At 51.8% G+C, this 15,095-nt stretch overlaps 1 protein-coding gene across 1 annotated transcript in view; it reads left to right on the forward strand.

Moving 5' to 3' along the window:
* The window catches only part of LOC145360474 (uncharacterized), a 48,950-nt gene that overhangs the window by 24,579 nt on the left and 9,276 nt on the right, over window positions 1–15,095 (forward strand). The window contains exons 2-4 of the mRNA XM_080215694.1: window positions 3,573–3,623; window positions 10,406–10,485; window positions 11,206–11,997. Coding sequence (XP_080071820.1) covers window positions 3,573–3,623; window positions 10,406–10,485; window positions 11,206–11,997 — 923 coding nt within the window. The remainder of the gene's footprint in view (window positions 1–3,572; window positions 3,624–10,405; window positions 10,486–11,205; window positions 11,998–15,095) is intronic.

Raw genomic sequence — 15,095 nt, forward strand, 5'->3', positions numbered from 1 at the left:
ACTCTCCCTCAGTGTAACCCAAACGGGCGCCGGAGTGTGGCGACTAGAGGATTTTCACAGTAACTCCATTGCGGTGTTAATGTCAGCCGACTTGTGACAATGAACTCAAAACCCGGGGTACATTCTTTGAACCTTTGTAGTGCAGGAATCGTCGGGGCCGCGTTGTGCACAGCAGGATCCCACATACAGCAACAGCTGCTTGCGTTTGCACGGCACCCTTTCTTGTTTTGAAACAAACGCAGTAGAGCGTCCCAAGATGCTTCCCAAGATTTATTAGTGGGCCGGTTGACGATTGGGTCACTGAAGCAAGGTCTGCATTTGTATAGCGCCTTTCACCATCCAGGTCCTAAACCTGATTTGCAGCCAGACTGATGTCTATGAGATATTGGGACAGGTGACCCAGAAGGGTTGGGTCTTGAGGAGTGTCTTTGAGGAGGAGGTAGGGAGGGAGTGAGAGGGGTTTAGAGCCTGGGGCCTAGGTAACTGAAAGTTATGTGGCAAGAGCCCAGTGATTGGGTGAGAGATGAACGTTGCTGAGGATTCTGGGAAGAACTCCCCCCTTGTTTTTAAGAGCCCATTTCAGCGCCATCATTCCGTCCTCCGTCAATGCCAGACTGGAATTCCCGGACTGGATACGGGGCACAAGTCTGCGGCGTGATCGTTACACCCCCAGCCCACTCACGTGAGACACACCCCCCCCCACGGGGTCGGGAAGATCTCTGGATTTTTCAACGTATGGGGTGGCTTAACTGTGGCTTGTGTGAGTCTGCCCACTTTGGAAAGACGTCCATACAATCCCTGCAATGCAGAGAGAGGCCATTCAGCCCATCGGGTCTGCGCCAACAACAATCCCACCCAGGTTCTATCCCCGTAACCCCATGTATTTATCCTGCTAATCCCCCTGTCACTAAGGAGCAATTTAGCACGGCCAACCCACCTAACCTGCACACCTTTGGACACTAAGGGGCAATTTAGCATGGCCAATCCACCTAACCTGCACACCTTTGGACACTAAGGGGCAATTTAGCATAGCCAATCCACCTAACCTGCACATCTTTGGACACTAAGGAGCAATTTAGCATGGCCAATCCACCTAACCTACACATCTTTGGACACTAAGGGGCAATTTAGCATGGCCAATCCCCCTAACCTGCACATCTTTGGACACTAAGGGGCAATTTAGCATGGCCAATCCCCCTAACCTGCACACCTTTGGACACTAAGGGGCAATTTAGCATGGCCAATCCACCTAACCTGCACACCTTTGGACACTAAGGGGCAATTTAGCATGGCCAATCCCCCTAACCTGCACATCTTTGGACACTAAGGGGCAATTTAGCACGGCCAATCCACCTAACCTACACATCTTTGGACACTAAGGGGCAATTTAGCATGGCCAATCCATCTAACCTACACACCTTTGGACACTAAGGGGCAATTTAGCACGGCCAATCCACCTAACCTGCACATCTTTGGACACTAAGGGGCAATTTAGCATGGCCAATCCACCTAACCTGCACATCTTTGGACACTAAGGGGCAATTTAGCATGGCCAATCCACCTAACCTGCACATCTTTGGACGCCAAGGGGCAATTTAGCATGGCCAATCCACCTAACCTGCACATCTTTGGACACTAAGGGGCAATTTATCATGGCCAATCCACCTAACCTGCACATCTTTGGACACCAAGAGGCAATTTAGCCTATTTTCCCCATGCAAACACAGGAAGAATGTGCAAACTCCGCACAGACAGTGACCCGAGGCTGGAATTGAACCCGGGTTCCTGGTGCGGTGAGGCAGCAGTGTAAGAGATGGGATTCCTGCAATCGGCTGCCCAGTGTTGGAGGCTGTTTAAGGAGGTTGTTTAGTTGGTTGTTGCAGTGCATTGATCTGGGAGAAATGTACAAGTGAAGAAGAAAGACAGACTTGACTTTTTACGAAGGCCCCCTCCTGACTTATAGAATCCTACAGTGCAGAAGGTGGCCCTTCAGCCCATCAATGCCTGCACCAACCACAATCCCACTAACCCCATTCCCCCATGCATTTACCCTAACTAATCCCTCTGACACTGAGATTTGTAGGTTAGAGGGATTAGTGGGTAAAACATGTAGGGATATGGGGCTAGGGCCTCAGTGGGATTGTGATCGGTGCAGACTCAATGGGCTGAATGGCCTTTCTCTCTGTACTGTAGGGTTTCTATGCTTCCTAAGTACACACCCAATGGGCCGGATCACCTCCCCCTGCACCGTAGGGGTTCTTTAACCCATCTTCTGATGCCCATGAATGAACCTATGGGAGTTGTATCTGGAATTTGCTCAACACAGAATCCCTACAGTGCAGGAGGCCACTCGGCCCATCGAGTCTGCACTGCCGCTGAATGAGATCTTAACTGACCTGATTTGATAATCCCCAACCCCAAATCTCCCGTCTTATCCTTGATTCCCTTTTACTGATTAAAAATCTCACTGTCTCAGCCTTGAACATACTTAACGACCCCAGCCTCTACAACCCTCCCGGGGGAAAGAATCCCACAGATTCACTCCCTCCCGAGAGAAGAAATTCCTCCCCATCTCTGCCTCAAACAGACCCCCTGACTCTGCCTTTGATCTCAGACTCTCTCGCACGGAGAACCAGCCTCTCAGCATCTACCCTGCCAAACTCCCTGAGAATCCTGTACGTCTCAGCAAGGTTGCCCCTCATTCCTCTTAGCAATCTCACCCCTTTGAGTTTGAAGGTCTGAGGGTTCAAATCCCACTCCCAGAGACCTGAGCACAAAAATTTAGACTCCTTCCCCACTGCCCGCAATGAGGGAGTGCTGCACTGCTCCAGGCAATGTCTTTCCAGCTGAGATATTAAACCGAGACCTAGTAATTTTCTGTAAAAGAAATGCTTAAAAGAAAGAAAAGTGGACATTGTGTGTTAGGGGTTCCCCTTGCGTTCTGGCCAATATCTATCCCTCCAATAACATTACTGAATCATTGATTATTACCGCACTGCTGTTTGGTGGCACAGTGGGTTAGCACTCCTCACAGCGCCAGGGACCTGGGTTCGATTCCCGGCTGGGGTCACCGTCTGTGCGCAGAGTCTGCACGTTCTCCCTGTGTCTGCGTGGGTTTCCTCCGGGAGCTCCGGTTTTCTCCCTTTAAAAATGTGTGGGTTAGGGGGATTGCCTGCACTAAATTGGTGCAGGTTGGGGGGGGGTGGAATTAGCGGGGTAAATACGTGGGGTTACTGGGATAGTGCCCGAGTGGGATACTCTGTCGGAGAGTTGGTACAGACTCACTGGGCTGGATGACCTCCGTCTGCCCTGGAGGGAGCCGATGAAATTTGGGTTTTGTGCGTCACCTGTGATGATATTTTGGGAGCTTCCTGGATGACAAAGTGTGACATCCTGAGGTTAAGCTGTGTGCTGTGGTTATCTTTGACTATCAGGTTTCTGAAGTGTACAGTTTCACACTGACGATTGTCCCCCCCTTCCGCCAGTCTCTGGTTGGAGAGAGTGAAGTGTCTGCTGTTAGTTTCACTGGCCTGCTTTTAACAAGAATAACCTGGTTGACGTTTCCCTTACAGAATGAAAAGCCCCTGGGTCATTCTGCCAGTCACTCGAGCAACATCTCAAAGGTAGGTCCCGCATTTCCCATAAAGCCTACCCCTTGATTTGCTGTTGAAATGATACACTGCAGGCTTGCTGGGCGATAGTTTAAAGTTGTTTTCCTGTAAACCGTCCGTTCCAGCCATTTTATAAGGAACTGTCTCGCTTACTGTCCTGTCTGTCACGTCCCCAGGTCGGTAATAGAATCATAGAATCCCTCCAGTGCAGAAAGAGGCCATTCAGCCCATCGAGCCCACACCCACCACAATCCCACCCAGGCCCTATCCCTGTAACCCCATGTATTTATTCTGCTAATTCCCCCTGACACCAAGGGGCAATTTAGCATGGCCAATCCACCTAACCTGCACATCTTTGGACACTAAGGGGCAATTTAGCATGGCCAATCCACCCTAACCTACACATCTTTGGACACTAAGGGGCAATTTAGCATGGCCAATCCACCCTAACCTGCGCATCTTTGGACACTAAGGGGCAATTTAGCATGGCCAATCCACCCTAACCTGCACATCTTTGGACACTAAGGGGCAATTTAGCATGGCCAATCCACCCTAACCTGCACATCTTTGGACACTAAGGGGCAATTTAGCATGGCCAATCCACCTAACCTACACATCTTTGGACACTAAAGAACAACTTAGAATCATAGAACATAGAATTCCCACAGTACAGAAAGAGACCCTTCGGCCCATCGACTCTACACCGAACACAATCCCACCCAGGCCCTACCCCCATATCCCTACACATTATACCCACTAATCCCTCTAACCTACACATCTCAGGACACTAAGGGGCAACTTTAGCATGGCCAATCAACCTAACCCACACATCCCTAACCCCTGTGGGAGGAAACCAGAGCTTCCGGAGGAAACCCACGCAGACACGGGGAGAACGTGCAGGCTCCACACAGACAGTGACCCGAGCCGGGAATCGAACCCAGCTCCCTGGCGCTGTGAGGCAGCAGTGCTAACCCACTGTGCCGCCTATCAGCAGGAAAGGTGCTCATTAAAGTTCCTCTGATTAATTGATATGACACGCAGACTGTAGCAATCTTCCCAAGGATTAAAGATACTTGCTGATTAATACTGTCCATGGCATTTAGAACAGTTGACGAGGTGGCTATTTAATCACCGCTGCCCCGGGGGAAACGTGCGAGGGGAAAAATCCGATTTCTGAAATTTGCATCGATTCCAGTTACCGACACAGTAACATCGCTGACAGAAAATCCTGAGGTTTACTTCCCGAACCTCCCCAGGAATATCAAGGAGCCAGTTCAGTTTCACCCTCGCCTGGGTTCTGAAACCCTGAACTCCCCCACCAACCCCCCCACCCCCCCACAAATTAAATTTTAAATTTTATTTATTAGTCGCAAGAAAGGCTTACAATAACACCGCAATGAAGTTACTGTGATGCTCCCCCAGTCCGGCGCCTGTTCGGGTCAACGCATCTAACCAGCATGTCCTTCAGACTGTGCGAGGAAACGGGAACACCCGGAGGAAACCCACGCAGTTACTGTCTCTCCTGCTCACCTGCTGAGATTTTCCAGCACTTTTTCCTGTTTTAGATTCCAACATCCGCAGTCTTTGGCTCCGCCCGCTTGTTTAATTCCAGCTCTCTTCCTGCTCCAAGTGGCTTTTTGAGACAGACTTATATCTGTCCCCATAGCTAACAATTCCCAGGACAGGTCACTAGTCTGTTGCCAGGGGCTTATAGCCTGAAGGGTGCCACTCCACATCAAACATGACTGACCAGGAGTCCCTCCCGCTCTCACTAAAAGTTTATTAGTGTCACAAACAGCCTTACATTAACACTGCAATGAAGCTACTGTGAAATACCCCACACTCCTGTTCGGGTTACACTGAGGGAGAATTTAGCACCCTAACCCACACATCTTTTGGACTGTGGGAGGAAACCGGAGCAAACCCACACAGACATGGGGAGAATGTGCAAACTCCACACAGACAGTGACCCGAGCCCGGAATTGAACCTGGGACCCTGGCGCTGTGAGGCAGCAGTGCTAACCCACCGTGCCACCAGCCATTGGTGTGTTTGGAGGGATTCCAACCTGTTTGGTCAGGAGGGGAATTTCATGGTGGCTTTGTTGCAGCGTTAATGTGAACCTTGCTTATGAGTAATAAATAAACTTCAATAAAACATGGGTACTCATGCATAAATACACGCACACACATGAGCAAATATGCACCAACACACGTGCAAACATGCAGACACACATGCAAACATGCACAAACACACATACATACGCACAAACACATATGCATAAACACACAAGCATGTGCATATACGCATATGTGCAAACATTCAGAAACATGCACACATACACACACGCGCACACACACACACACACATGCACAACCACACGCACACACAAGTTACAACAGTGTCGAGGTCATGTCACTGGGCTTATAAACACGCGTTCATCAGCTTAAGAATAAATCTGGAAGTTATTTTTGACGAGCTATGTGTCGACACCAGCGTGTCTCGGATCAGGTTTACTAATCACCTCCATTCCCAGCCTGCCCTGGGTCAGCGTTCCACCCTCACCCCCGCATGGCTGACCCTGAACTGTCGCTGAGGTGGGCAGCTCGACCCGGGCACTAAATGCCAGCCTTACCTGTGACACCCAACCGCCCCCGGAAACTGAATTTTTAACAAGTTTAAACGGGGAGAGCATGCAGACTCCACACAGACAGTGACCCGAGGCCAGAATCGAACCTGGGTCCTTGGCAGCAGTGCCAACCATTGTGCCACCCATGTATGTGGTGCGTTTGTACATGCATGCAAGTATGTGTGTGCATAGACTGGGTCTGTACTCGTTGGAGTTTAGAAGGATGAGGGGGGATCTCATAGAGACGTATAAGATAATGAAGGGGATGGATAGGATAGAGGTGGAGAGATTCTTCCCGCTCAGAAAGGACAGTAGGACTAGAGGGCACAGCCTCAAGATAAGAGGGGGGGGGGGGGGGGGCGCAGTTTAGATCGGAGTTGAGGAGGGACTTCTTCACTCAAGGGGTGGTGAATCTCTGGAATTCTCTGTCCGTTGAAGTGGTGGAGGCTACCTCGCTCAATATATTTAAGTCACGGGTAGATAGGTTTCTGATAGACAGGGGAATTAAGGGAGAAAGCGGGAAAGTGGAACTGATCCACTTCAGATCAGCCATGATCTTATTGAATGGCGGGGCAGGCTCGAAGGGCTAGATGGCCGACTCCTGCTCCTATTTCTTATGTTCTTGTGTGTATGTGTGCTCATTTCTTTTATTCATTTGTGGGACGTGGGCGTTGCTGGCTGGTCAGCATTTATTGCCCATCCCTAGTTGCCCGAGGGCAGTTGAGAGTCAGCCACATTGCTGGGGCTCTGGAGTCACATGTAGGCCAGACCGGGTAAGGACAGCAGATTTCCTTCCCTAAAGGATATTAATGAACCAGTTGGGATTTTCCGACAATGGTTTCATCAGTAGATTCTTAATTCCAGATTTTTTTTTTTATTGAATTCAAATTCCACCATCTGCCGTGGCGGGATTCGAACCCGGGTCCCCCAGAACATTAGTTTCTGGATTAATAGTCCGGCCATAATACCACTAGGCCTTCGACTCCCTGCGTGCGTGTGCGTGTGTCTGTTTGGGGCCTGGAGCTTAAACCATGCACAGCACAGGGGCCCAAATAAGGCCTGAAGCCTGACTACCGCCTGGAGCCCAGCCCTGCCTGGGTGGAGGCCTACTCACTTCACACAAGGCCTAAAAATCCAGCCATTACATTTCCAGACCCCCCCCCCCCCCCCGAAAGATTCACCAAGTATTTACCTGATGTGGGGTGGGGGTAGGAATTAGAACTGAGATTTTTCCGGAAGCCGGGTAAATGATCCAGAATGAAGGTCTGAGGGACGACGGTGTCCTAACAGAAAGGTCATGTTAACATTGCATTCAGTCGGAAACGACTTGATGAATGAAAGATATTGGACCCTGGAGGGCCAGGCCTCTGGAGATTTCTATCTGTGAATTGAGTCAAAGCATTGTTTGGGCTTGGTATTGTCCACACATCCGGACTGTAAACAGAATACTGTATTGAATGTTGCTGAGGGAAACGTCACAGCTATTCTCCACTCGCCTTGCGGAGGTGGACCTTGAGCACTTGACTTTCAGACTCACTGAAACTCCCCTTCTTGTAGCTTGTGGGCTTGGCCACAAACAGCATCCTGCCCGAGCGTTACATCGAATCATAGAACCCTACAGAGCAGAAAGAGGCACTGCTGCTTCACAGCTCCAGGAGACCTGGGTTCGATCCCCGGCTCGGGTCACTGTCTGTGTGGAGTTTGCACATTCTCCTCGTGTCTGCGTGGGGTTTCCTCCGGGTGCTCCGGTTTCCTCCCGCAGTCCAAAGATGTGCGGGTTAGGTTGATTGGCCGTGCAAAGAAATTGCCCCTTAGTATCCAGGGATGTGTAGGTTAGAGGGATTAGTGGGTATAATATGTAGGGATATGGGGGGGTAGGGCCTGGGTGGGATTGTGGTCAGTGCAGACTCGATGGGCCGAAGGGCCTCTTTCTGCACTGTAGGGTTCTATATCATAAGCAATGAGGGATCTGGCACAGATCCTGCGGGACACGACTGAACACAAACCTCCAGTGACACGAACAGCCTCCCACCATCACCCTCTGCTGCCACTGAGCCAGTTTCGGACCCAACTTGCCAAATCATCCTGGATCCCGTGTTCTTCTTTATCGGTCTCTGACGTGGGATCTTGTCAGAGGCTCTGTTGAAATCCATATAAACTACATCGCCCCCCACTACCCTCCGTCTACACATCTTATCACCTGCTCTCAAAATTCAAACAAATAGGTGAGGCGTGACCCCCCCTCCTGGCAAAGCCGTGCTGGCTAGAGAATCGTAGAGTCCCTACACGACAGCTCAGTGACTATCACTGTCTGCTGTGCAGATACATGGATTTGGGTCGGTGTCTGTGGGAGTTTGCACATTCTCCCCGTGCTTGCGTGGGTTTTTCTCTGGGTGCTCCGGTTTCCTCCCACAACCCAAAGACGTGCTCTTAGGCTGATTGGTGTTAACAAATTGTCCCTAAATTAGTCTCCCCTCAATCTGGTTTCCAATGTGGAGTGCCATAAGGGTCATGGGTGGAAGAGGGGACTCACGATGTTGAAATGGCGGCGCGGGCTCGTTGGGCCGAAGGGCCTGTTTCCCTTGCTGTGTTGTTCTTTGTACAAGTGCAGGAAGAGGCCATTTGGCCCATCGTGTCCTGCACCAACTCTCCCGGTCTCTCCCCCCACCCCCTCCCCACCCAACAGCCGGAGTGAACTGGGGTTTTGTTTCTGGGGTTTTATCACTTTATTAAAAACAAGGTGCCACTTGCATTGTAATTACAGTCCAGAAGCAAAGTGTTTTACAAGAGGAATGAGGCACGAGTTTCTTTATCCTTTATTCTATCACGGGGACGTGGGTATCGCTGGTTGGGCCAGCGTCTGTTGCCCATCCCTAACTGCCCTTGGGTTGAGTGGTTTGCCAGGCCATTTCAGAGGGCAGTTGAGAGTCAACCACATTACTGTGGCCCTGGAGGCCAGACCGGGTAAGGATGGCAGATTTCCCTTCCCTAAGAGGACATTAGTGACCCAGATGGGTTTTTCTGACAGTGGTTTCATAGTCATCAGTAGATCCTTAATTCTGGATATTTTATTTATTGGGTACAAATTTCCCCAGCTGCAGGATTTGAACCCGGGGCCCCAGAACATTACCCTGGGTCTCTGGATTACGAGTCCAGCGACAATACCACTGTGCCACAGCCCGGAACCAAGTGGGAAAAGTTCAGAAGGAGAAGGATATGCCATTCCTAGCCCGGGACAATGCAGAGAGAGGCTCGTCCGATCAGATCAATGACAGACCTATAAGTCTGACAGAATACCATCCCGGTGACGGAGCAGTATTGTCACTGACCCAGAGAGCCAGGGTAATGCTCCGGGGATCTGGGTTCAAATCCCACCATGGCAGATGGTGCAATTTGATTCAATAAAAACCTGGAATTAAAAAGTCTAAAGGATGACCGTGAAACCATTGCCGATTGTCGTAAAAGCACATCTGGGTGGCACAGTGGTTAGCACCGCTCCCTCTCAGGGACCTGCGTTTCAGTCCAGCCTTTGGGTGCTCGTCTGTGCAGAGTCTGCATGTTCTGCCCGTGTCTGCGTGGGTTTCCTCCAGTTCCTTCCCACAGTCGTGCTGGGTTAGGCGCGTTGGCCGTGCTAAGTTCTCCCTCGGTGTACCCGAACAGGTGCTGGAGTGTGAATTCTGGAGGGAAACACTGTGATTTCCGTTCAGAACCTGACACTTTCCCACCTTCTGGGGACAGTGCCGCCCACTAAATGCACAGCGGGACCCTCTCTGTAACCCGAAATGACCTCAACTTTGGAAATGGATTCAAGGGTAAAGCCTGGGAGATGGTCAGCACAGAGCAGATGGGCCGAACAGCCTCCGTTTTGCACTGTAGGGATCCCGCGACTTGGCCTTCACACACCTTCCTGGGGTTAAAGGCTGGGTCATTGGGATAGGCTGGATAATCTTTGTTGGGTGAAAGCAAATTCCTGCAGAATCTGAAACCAAGAGAGGAAACGCTGGAAAATCTCGGCGGGTCTGGCAGCAAGGGGAGAAAAGAGTTTCGAGTCCAGGCGACCCTTTGTCCGAGCTGGAAGTATTCTTTGGCGGGAGGTTGGCTTTCCCGCGGGTCTGATTGTTGAGAGTTGCCCCCGATAACCTGTCTTGTGCGGTGTGTTGCTGACAGGTTGGCAGTCCTACCTCGGTGACAGCACCACGCAGTTTCTCCCAGACCTCGGTCAGTCCCTCGGACCAGGACATCTGCAGGTAAGGCACGGCTCGCGAGGGTTGGGGTGGGGTGGGGGGGGGCGCGGTGGGGGGGGGACCGTTTCCGTCTCCTTGTCGAGTGAACTCTTAGTATTCCGGGGTGGCCCACCCCTTTCCCGCCTCCGGGTAACTGTCTTGAGTGGCGTTGATACCTCATCGGTGGAATCCCGTGCGTAGTCTGGGTCTCATCGGTCGTATTATTAGGTGGCTTTCCAATTTCCCTGTTGAGCTTGGAACTGGGGGTAGTTGAGGGGGGGTTGGTGATTAAAAGCAACACTCCTCTCTCCAATCCAACTACACGATTCCTGTGTGGACACCTGTGACGGTTCAGCAGTCAAATAGCCTCAAGGCTTACCAATAAGTCAGAACGATGGCCACTCCCCTGAACTCCATCAGGATGTGCCTGGAGATGCCTTCTTGAGAAGAAGTGGGGGGGGGGGTGAGATTTATTTTGGGGGTGACCCCCTTTGGATGTCATGTATGTTTAATCTTTGCATGATGTATAACTGTGCTTTATCCCCCGCCTTTCTCTTTCTCGTGTGGTCAACGATCGGATCGAAACTCCGTGAGCGACTGAGGCACAACTGGCCTGGGAAGTGTGAATATGACGTTTCCTGAGTTATCTTCATTTCTTCTTTTCCTACTCTCTCTTTTTCTTTGTTCACGATTCCTCCCCCCCCGCTCCTCTCCACCCGCTCCTCCCTCCCCTCCCGCATGCAGATTAGACACAAACCCTTCTGAGCGTGCGGCACACAGCCCAGTGCAGACTGCAGTCGCCCTCCTGACTAACCCCAGAAGCGGCCACTGGCTGCCTCAGGAGACCGTCACCGTCTGTCAAGAGGGGGCGCCCCGGAAGCGGAGTTCGCTGGGAGAGGAGCTGGCGCACTTCTTTTGGCCGCGGGTCAAGCACTCCAAGTCCCTCAACGACGTCCACGCCACGCCCGACCGGCCGGGCAGCGGCCTGAGCTTCGCGGACCGGACTTGCTCCGACGGGAGGCTGGCCCCCCTCCTGGGGAAGGGCAGCCGGCTCAAGCGGGCGCAGCCCGGGAAGAGGCGGGAGCGTCCGTCCGGGCCCCGGCGAGGCGGCTCCCAGACGCTGGCCTTCGCCCCCGGCCTGCCGAGCGGCCGCGGGGCCGGGGACGGGGACGGCCTGTGCGTGGTGGAGGTGGCGCTGGGCGAAGGGCAGCAGGGCAGCCGGATGTCGTACCTGTACCGCTTGTTCTTCCCCTCATCGTGCGCCTCCAGCCTCTGCACGCTGAAGACACTGCTGGGCCCGGAGAAGGCCGGCGCGCCCGCCCCAAAGATGTCCAGCGACTCCTTCTGCTCCGAGGACATCGGGGACGATGATGTCTTCGAGGAAGATTCCAAGGCTCCTCGCTTGGAGGTGGGCCGTGAAGATCAGCGTGCCCCCCTTTGCTCATTTGAAGGAGACAGTGACCTTGAGAGGCCTTCCCTCACGTCTTTTAAATGGTGCCCCGCGTCCCCTCTCTCACCATCCTGGGAAGTGTGCAGGTCGGTCCTTCAAGTTATAGCCCCCCCCCACATTGCTCCCTTGACCCTCTCTTAGCGTTTCCCCCCTTAAGTCCCTCCCTGTGCTACCCCTGTCGAAGCGATTGGCTGCACCGTTACCTAACGCTATGTAGAAGCTTGCTTTTGTATAGGCCGAGTGTCTGGTGCCCCCCCCATGAGCCCCCTTTGACCTCTGACCTTAAGGTCAGCGTTTCCTGACCTTTGCCCATCAAGTTGTTGCAGTCTCATCATTCCAGGGGCATTTAGTTCTGATTAGATTTGATTTATTGTTGACCTGGGAGATTCGGACTGGGGTGGGCGCAGTCTCAGGTTGAAAGTCCGACAGGTTTATCTGGAATCACGGGCTTTCGGAGGGCTGCTCCTTCATCGGGTGAGTCTCCTGATGAAGGGACAGCGCTCCGTAAGCTCGTGATTCCAAATAAACCTGTTGGACTTTTAACCTGGTGCTGTGAGACTTCTGACTGATTCATTATTGTCACGTGCGTTGGGATGCAGTGAAAAGTGTTGTTTCTTGCGCGCTCTACAGACAGAGCATACCGTTCATAGAGAAGGAAAGGAGAGGGTGCAGAATGCAGTGTTACAGTCATAGCTAGGGTGTAGATCAACCTAGTGCGAGGTGGGTCCATTCAAAAGTCCAACAGCAGCAGGGAAGAAGCTGTCCTTGAGTCGGTCGGTACGTGACCTCAGACTTTTGTATCTTTTTCCCGACGGAAGAAGGTGGAAGAGAGAATGTCCGGGGCGTGTGGGGTCCTTAATTATGCCGGCTGCTTTTCCCTGAGGCAGCGGGAAGTTAAGAGTTTATTTATTAGTCACAAGTAGGCTTACATTAACACTGCAGTGAAGTTCCTGTGAAAATCCCCTAGTCGCCACACTCTGGCGCCTGTTCGGGTACACGGAGGGAGAATTTAGCGTGGCCAATGCGCCCTAACCAGCGTGTTCTTAAGAGTGTGGGAGGAAACCGGAGCACCCGGAGGAAACCCACGCAGAGAATGTGCGGACTCCGGTGACCCAAGCAGGGAATCGAACCTGGGTCTCTGGCGCTGTGAGGCAGCAGTGCTAACCACTGCGCTGCCCAGTGTGGACAGAGTCAGTGGATGGGAGGCTGGTTTGCGTGTTGGACTGGGCTACATTCATGGCTTGTGGAGGTCCAACAGTTTTGGCTCTTTTGTCTCTGTTTTGGGGCGGGATGTTGAGAATCGGGGGGGGGACGGAGAAAAGTGATAAATGTTGACATTGTGCCGACGTGTTAAACTAATGATGCCCGGTTTTATATCTGTCTGGATTTTTATCGCCCGTTGCTTTCGAGATGAGTAACAGGCGGAGCGATTTGCCGCGATGTTACTCTGGCACCACGCCAGGCTTGAGTGGAGTTTAATTGGGGCTGGTGTTTAGCTGAGTGCCAGTTTCTGAGTCCTGTTTACCAGCCTGCGATCAGTAGAAGCAGCAAACTGGCAAGGAGCAAGTGGTTCCCTACAGAGAATAACTCTCAAGGGCTAGTGTTTACTTGATTTGCAGCAATATATGTATGGGAGAGAAATGGGAATCTCGCAAATCCTACTCATCCCTCCTTTGGTCTCTGACACAGCCATGCTCACCCTGGGCTCTTTGTTAAGTAGATACTTGGAAGGGATCGATTGGCGTCCCTGAGCAGGGCAGGGGGGATGCAGACTAGAACTAGGGACCATAAATATTAAGATAGTCACCAATAAATCCAGTGGAGAAACTTCTTTCCCAGGAGGGTGCTGTGAATGTGGGAACCGCTATCAGCGGGGAATAGGTGGGGTGAATCGCATCATTGCATTTAAAGTTTATTTATTAAGGTAGTGGCACAGTGGTTAGCACTGCTGCCTCACAGCGCCAGGGACCTGGGTTCGATTCCTGGCTCGGGTCACTGTCTGTGTGGAGTTTGCACGTTCTCCCCATGTCTGCGTGGGTTTCCTCCGGGTGCTCCGGTCTCCTCCTAAAGATGTGCAGGTTAGGGTGGATTGGCCATGCTAAATTGCCCCTTAGTGTCCAAAGATGTGTAGGTTAGGTGGATTGGCCATGCTAAATTGCCCCTTAGTGTCCAAAGATGTGTAGGTTAGGTGGATTGGCCATGCTAAATTGCTCCTTAGTGTCCAAAGATGTGTAGGTTAGGTGGATTGGCCATGCTAAATTGCTCCTTAGTGTCCAAAGATGTGTAGGTTAGGTGGATTGGCCATGCTAAATTGCCCCTTAGTGTCCAAAGATGTGCGGGTTAGGTGGATTGGCCATGCTAAATTGCTCCTTAGTGTCCAAAGATGTGTAGATTAGGTGGATTGGCCATGCTAAATTGCCCCTTAGTGTCTAAAGATGTGTAGGTTAGGTGGATTGGCCATGCTAAATTGCTCCTTAGTGTCCAAAGATGTGTAGATTAGGTGGATTGGCCATGCTAAATTGCCCCTTAGTGTCCAAAGATGTGTAGGTTAGGTGGATTGGCCATGCTAAATTGCTCCTTAGTGTCCAAAGATGTGTAGATTAGGTGGATTGGCCATGCTAAATTGCCCCTTAGTGTCAGGAATGTCCCTTTGCTAGAGTAACTGCATGGGGTTATTGGGGATAGGGCCCGGGTGGGATTGTGGTCAGTGTAGACTCAATGGGCCGAATGGCCTCCTTCTGCATCATGGATTCTATGATTCCAGGCTTAGATTAACACTGCAATGAAGTTGCTGTGAAAATCCCCGAGTCGCAACACTCTGGTGCCTGTTGGGGTTACACTGAGGGAGAATTTAGCACGGCCAATGCACCCTAACCTGCACGTCTTTCGGACTGTGGGAGGGAACCGGAGCACCCGGAGGAAACCCACGCAGACACGGGGAGACTCCGCACAGACAGTGACCTAGGGCCGGAACTGAGCCCAGCCCCTGGTGCGGTGAGGCTAATCACTGTGCCGTCTACAAAAGGAAAGCTGGGATGTAGCTTGTGGTGATGGAGTTTGAACCCCATTGGCCTGTATTTGAGGCGAGGCTGTTTGGACTTGTTCTGGGAGAAGCCCCCCTTTTCCCTTTCCCTTTCCCAGAAACCTCCTTCCTTCTAATCATTCTGACGCTGATCGGAATCTG

This window comes from Carcharhinus amblyrhynchos, chromosome 31 (genome assembly GCF_965287045.1).
Source record: "Carcharhinus amblyrhynchos chromosome 31, sCarAmb.v2.hapA, whole genome shotgun sequence".
NCBI lineage: Eukaryota > Metazoa > Chordata > Chondrichthyes > Carcharhiniformes > Carcharhinidae > Carcharhinus > Carcharhinus amblyrhynchos.